Source organism: Delphinapterus leucas, chromosome 1 (genome assembly GCF_059928025.1).
Source record: "Delphinapterus leucas isolate spDelLeu-1000000601 "Yukka" chromosome 1, BTC_Dleu_Yukka2, whole genome shotgun sequence".
In the NCBI taxonomy this organism is placed as follows: Eukaryota; Metazoa; Chordata; class Mammalia; order Artiodactyla; family Monodontidae; genus Delphinapterus; species Delphinapterus leucas.
The window spans coordinates 90490880-90496879 of NC_143129.1; the positions used below are offsets into that span (position 1 = coordinate 90490880).

Sequence of the window (6000 nt, forward strand, 5' to 3'; positions counted from 1 at the left end):
GAGGCCACAACAGTGAGAGGCCCGTGTACCACAAAAAAAAACAAAACAAAAAAACCCCCAAACAAACAAACAAATTATTTTGGAAACAGCTTCAAACTCACAGAAAAGTTGAATCGTTTGAGAGTAAGTAGCCAACATGTTGTTCCATCACCCCCTTCAAACAAGGACATTCTCTTATATAACCACAGTCTAACCATCAAAACCAGGAATTTAGCATTGATACATTATCATCTCATCCTCAGATCCCGCTCAGATTTTCTCAGACTTTCACTTACAGCTGGCCCTTGAACAACACAGGTTTGAACTGCATGGGTCCACTTATATGCATTTTTTTTTCAATAAATAGTACAGTACTACACGATCTGCACTTGGTTGAATCTGCAGATGTGGAACCGCAGATACGGAGGGCCAACCATAAAGTTATATGTAGGTTTTCAACTATGCAGGGGATTGTTTCCCCTAACCTCTGAGTTGTTCAAGGGTCACCTGCATAGCAGAAGGATCTAGGTCAGAATCAGATATTGCACTTAGTTGTCATGTCTCTTTCGTCTCCTTCAATTTGGAATAGTTCCTCAGCCTTTCCTTGATTTTCATGACCTTGACCCTTGACGATTATGGGCCAATTATTTTGAAGAATGTCCCTTAACTTGGGTTTGTTTGATATTTCCTCTTGAATCGATACAGGATATGTACCTTTGGTAGGAATTGCACAGAAGTGTTGCTGTGTTCATTTCACTGCATCCTATCAAGTGGTGCAGATTTCAATTTGTCCCAGTACTGGTGTTAACTTTAATCACTTAAAATAGTGTCTGCAAGGCTTCTTCACTGTCAAGTTAATCTTTTCACCTTTAATTAGTAAGTGTCTTGTAGGGAAGTCCTTTGAAACCATGTAAATGCCCCATTTCTCACCAAAATTTTAATCTATTCATTTATTTATTTTTTATATCAACGTGGACCCATGAATTCCTACTTTATTCAGTGGGTTGTAATCTGTTACTATTATTATTTATCTGTATGCTCAAATTGCCCTAGCTTCCACCTTTCAACCTGGACTGTGTCTTTTTGGCATGTCCCTATCATTCTCTGAGTACTTCTTTAATTTCTGACAGAAGATCTTGTATTTTCCAAGCCCCAGCCTGAAATTAGCCATTCGCCAGGGAGCTCTAGTTTCTTTTAATGGAGAATGCTATTTGGAAGCCAGGATCTAGGTACTCTCACCGTGGATGCCCTTCTCGGCTTGTTTAGGTTCTGACACCCTGCTTTGACCACCGTGGCTCCCCTACACTACACCACAATAGACCTTACTCAGCCCCATCTAATGACTCTTGGATAGAACTTTTGGGGAAGGAAAGAGAAAGAGAAAAAGCTAATCTATTTTTTACTTTAGAGTTTCCCAGACTTCAGTCATTCAAGCCATACCTTTAGAATTTGACCAACTCTGCTATGATGTACTTGGTATTTTTCTTTCAAATCATTTTGTTTTTCCTTTAATCATTTTGTTCATCCTGAGCAAATCATGGGTTTGATTGGCTGCTTAGGTTTTTTCTAATACCCATTACAATAAATTAAAAATACTAAAGTAAGAAAAGTTTATCCATCTACTTTATTTTTCTGTTCTTTTTTTTTTTAACATCTTTATTGGAGTATAATTGCTTTACAATGGTGTGTTAGTTTCTGCTTTATAACAAAGTGAATCAGCTATACATATACATATATCCCCATATCTCCTTCCTCTTGCGTCTCGCTCCCACCCACCCTCCCTATCCCACCCCCCCTCCCTATCCCACCCACCCTCCCTATCCCACCCCTCTAGGTGGTCACAAAGCACCGAGCTGATCTCCCTGTGCTATGAGGCTGCTTCCCACTAGCTATCGGTTTTACATTTGGTAGTGTATATATGTCCATGCCACTCTCTCACTTTGTCCCAGCTTACCCTTCCCCCTCCCCATGTCCTCAAGTCCATTCTCTAGTAGGTCTGTGTCTTTATTCCTGTCCTGCCCCTAGGTTCTTCATGACCATTTTTTTCCCTTTAGATTCCATATATATGTGTTACCATATGGTATTTGTTTTTCTCTTTCTGACTTACTTTACTCTGTATGACAGACTCTAGGTCCGTCCACCTCACTACAAATAACTCAATTTCGTTTCTTTTTATGGCTGAGTAATATTCCATTGTATATATGTGCCACATCTTTATCCTTTCATCTGTGGATGGACGCTTAGGTTGCTTCCGTGTCCTGGCTATTGTAAATAGAGCTGCAATGAACATTGTGGTACATGACTCTTTTTGAATTATATCCATCTACTTCTTAAGATTACCTTAGATACAACCAATGTGCACTTGCCACTCTTTGAGAAACACTTGCTTTACTGGATTCCTACACCTGCAGCCTACTGTACTTTTTCAGTGATACTCCACTGATAGATCCCATATCTTACCCCAGGCAGGAGCTATACTTCAGGACACAGTTAATTCTCTCAGCAAGGCCTGGTGTGCCCAGGATTCCAGCTTGGCTTATGAGAGAGCCTTTCTGGCAGTGTCAGTGAAACTTCTTGAACGTGTGGTCCGCATGACTCCTGAGATAGCAAGACAGGTGGCTACGCCCATGACAAATATGATCATTGGGAACACTGCCATCCGAGAGTATATCCAGGGCCAGGGAGGTTGGGTAAGTATTTTGGGGCCCCTGGCTTTGCTAGACATTTGCATTGTTTTTGTACTAATCTCTGGGACTCCAATTCGTGGTTCTTTCCATCAGTTGGAAACCATGCAGGGAAACTGGCCTTCCAACTTTGCTGAAAATGCCGGGATTTTTTTGCCATGGAAAAGGGGAGGAGTCAGAAGCTCAGCCAGTGGGTCTTGGACCCCAGAGCCAGGCTGCCTAAAATGTTGACTGCTAACTTTGTCAAGCTAATTTCCACTTCCTGAACATAATCATCTATGAAGTATGTTAGTGGTGGAGTTCTAATCTCAGTGTGACTTTGCTCTACTGGTAAATTTCTGGGTCTTTTTTCCCTAACATCTTTTGGGTGTGTGTTGAGGAAGTTCAGAATCATCTTACTATTATCTAACAAAAAAACGGTTAGTGACATCTGCTGTAGTGGTAACGGTAGGAGGCATTCTAAGTCCATGTCTTAGTAATCATTAGAACATCTGCTCTCTTAGAGCACTCCCCTTCATTTCCAAGATCAGCAGAAGCCTTAGTAAGAGCTCTCTTCCCTGGAGTTATCTGTGGGTCATTCTGGCTTCTTTAAGGAGTTCCTGAAGACCATTCCTTTGACTGTAGGATATTCATTGTCCTTCCTAGGAAAACCTGGAGAGCTGAAGAAGAGGTGGAGCCGTTTTCCAGCCTGAAAAACTTTGATCTTCTTTGACTGATCGGGTGATTGATCTCTGGCAATTAAAACAGAAACAACCAAATCAAAACCTTCTTTCTCTTGGACAGAACTGAACTTAGCTGAATAACCTGTTTTCTACTGATTGTTAAAGTTAGGAGCAGCTCCCAGAGGTCTGTAGAGATTTTATACTTTCTGTTTTTACATGAGTTTTAATGAGGTTTTGTTGAAGCAAAGACCTCCAGACTTAAAGTAGTGACTCGTCAGTAGTGGAATTCCAGGCAACAGGGCAGGCATTTGCTGGAGATACTGTGGGGAAAAGGGAACACACAGTAAACCATTCCTTCAGATTTAGTCCTGTCCTCTGGTAAGGATCTTGTCTACTAATTTTGCAGTCTAAAGGGTTTCAGGGAGATCTTTGGTTAGAAAACCTTGTTATTTTAAGTTGAGGATTTTCTTTTAAATTCATAACCTAAATCTCATGTTAATTTCACCTGAGCCAACTTATTTTATGTATTTTCAAGGCTGGAAGCAAAAAAAATAGCACTTTGTTCATCTGCTCTTCTACTAGGAAGGCCAAAGAGCAATAAAACAGTTGCTGCATTTTTATTGCCACAGGATGCAGGAAGTGCTGGCCCACTTCTGGGACAGTAGGGCCATCCCAGCTTAGATGAGGCTAGCTACATACCACAGTGTTTTTCAAAGTACAGTTTACATACCACTTGCATGTGACCTTATATGTTGCTGATTTCCAGGCCCCATCCGCTAGAGATTCTGATTCTGTAGGGGAGGGCTGGGGCCCAGGTTCCTAACTTTTTAATCAGATCCACTGGTGATTCTAATATACACATAAATTTTGAGAACCGTCACTTTAGAGCAAGGGTTGGGAAATTAGAGCCCACAGGCCCAATCAGCCCACCGCTTTAAAAATTTTTTTTTGTAAAGAAAGTTTTATTGGAATGCAGCTACACTCACTTGTTTACATATTATTTATGGCTGTTTTAGCATCGCAGCAGCAGAGTTGAGTAGTTATAGCAGACACCATATAGCCTGTCCTGTAAAGCTTAAAATATTTACTATCTGGCCCTTCAAGTTTGCAGACCCCTGCTCTAAAGCTAAATGAACATTTCTCCTTGTGTAATTTAAACTCTGTTGCAATCATGATAATTCCAAACAGAGCTGTAGATAGGATAACTCCTTTTTCAGAATTTAGTCTGAGTGTTTGTTAGTTTTTGCATAGTCCACACTTTCTTTAGAACCTTTGGCAAAAGGAGCTCTGTGACTCCTGAGTATTCGATAGAAGGTATACATTTCCCTGGCCCTGCCACAAGTGATTGGAGGTAAAACATATGGTTTCTATGGTCTGTGTATCTCATAGCAGTTCTTAATAATCTCATAGATTAGTAGGCAGTCATCAGATAGAGACTTTTTCATCTCTAAGTCCCCAAACCAGACGATTTACCTGAACATCAAGAAGAAAATCACTACTAAAGCATTACTATACCTATTTTTTTAAGAGAGGCGTTAATGGCTTTGGCTAAAGTTTAACAAAGTTAACCACATCCCCTCCCTTCACCCAGCCAGCCATCTGGCTCCCCTAGATACACAGAAATAAAGCTGTAGTGCTGTTAATGTATTCTGACTTTTTCAAGTTATGCTATTTCCTCTATTCTTCGATAAATCGTAATTGGGTTAGTAATCCAGAAATGAGATTTCATGTTTCTCTTTAGTAGAAATTATCTGTTTTTGCTACCAATTTAAGACACTTGATGTATTCCTTTGTCCCTTACATTACTGTAAACTCAGCATGGTGAGTTTTGTGGTATTTGACCTCTTAAGTGAAATCATTATTTTCACTTTGACTAATGCTGTTCTGTTCATGAAATAAAATTCTTCTCTCTATGCATTTGAACTAATTCTCAGCAAGTGCAATCTAAATTGAATGATATAGAAATAAGGAGCAGATTGGTGGTTGCCAGGGGCAGGGGGTCGGGGGTGGGGGGGGTGGGGTAGAGGAAACAGGTGAAGGTCGTCAAAGGATACAAACTTCCTATGAGATGAAAAGTTCTGGGGATGTAACGTACAGCATGGTGACTATAGTTAACAATACTGTAATGTATATTTAAAAGTTGCTTAGAGAGTAGATTTTTAAAGTTCTCACCATACACACAAATTGTAGCTATGTGAGATGATGGATATGTTAACTTTGTTATGGTGATCATTTTACTATATCTGTATATCAAATCATTACACTGTATACTTTAAACTTACACAATGTTATAGCTCAATAAAACTGGAAAAAAATAAATTGTAGTATTTTTTTTTTCTGGCCATGCCACACAGCTTGCGGGATCTTAGTTCCCCAGTCAGGGATTGAACCCAGGCCACAGCAGTGAAAGCACAGAGTCCTAACCACTGGACCACCAGGGAACTCCCCTATACTGTAGTATCTTGAGATAGAGGATATGGTGCCCCTGGGGAGTATACCAGGCAAATGGGTAAAGCAGCTCTGGCCTGGGTGTTGTGTTTGTTGTTAGGCCACCCTTTATCCTAGGAATGCTGAAGTGATTTGGGCTGCAAGAAGAAGACACTGTAGCCCAGAGATCAAGAAGGCATTTAGGTTGTCTGATTTTAACAACTTAGTTTCACCATAGACAAATCATG

General features: G+C 40.3%; 1 protein-coding gene across 1 annotated transcript in view; it reads left to right on the forward strand.

The window, feature by feature from the left end:
* BCL2L15 (BCL2 like 15) overlaps positions 1–5644 on the forward strand; it is a 7982-nt gene extending 2338 nt beyond the window's left edge. Inside the window, exons 3-4 of the mRNA XM_022584024.3 lie at positions 2445–2669; positions 3309–5644. Coding sequence (XP_022439732.1) covers positions 2445–2669; positions 3309–3326 — 243 coding nt within the window. The 3' untranslated portion in view covers positions 3327–5644. The remainder of the gene's footprint in view (positions 1–2444; positions 2670–3308) is intronic.
* Positions 5645–6000: the final 356 nt, after the last annotated feature.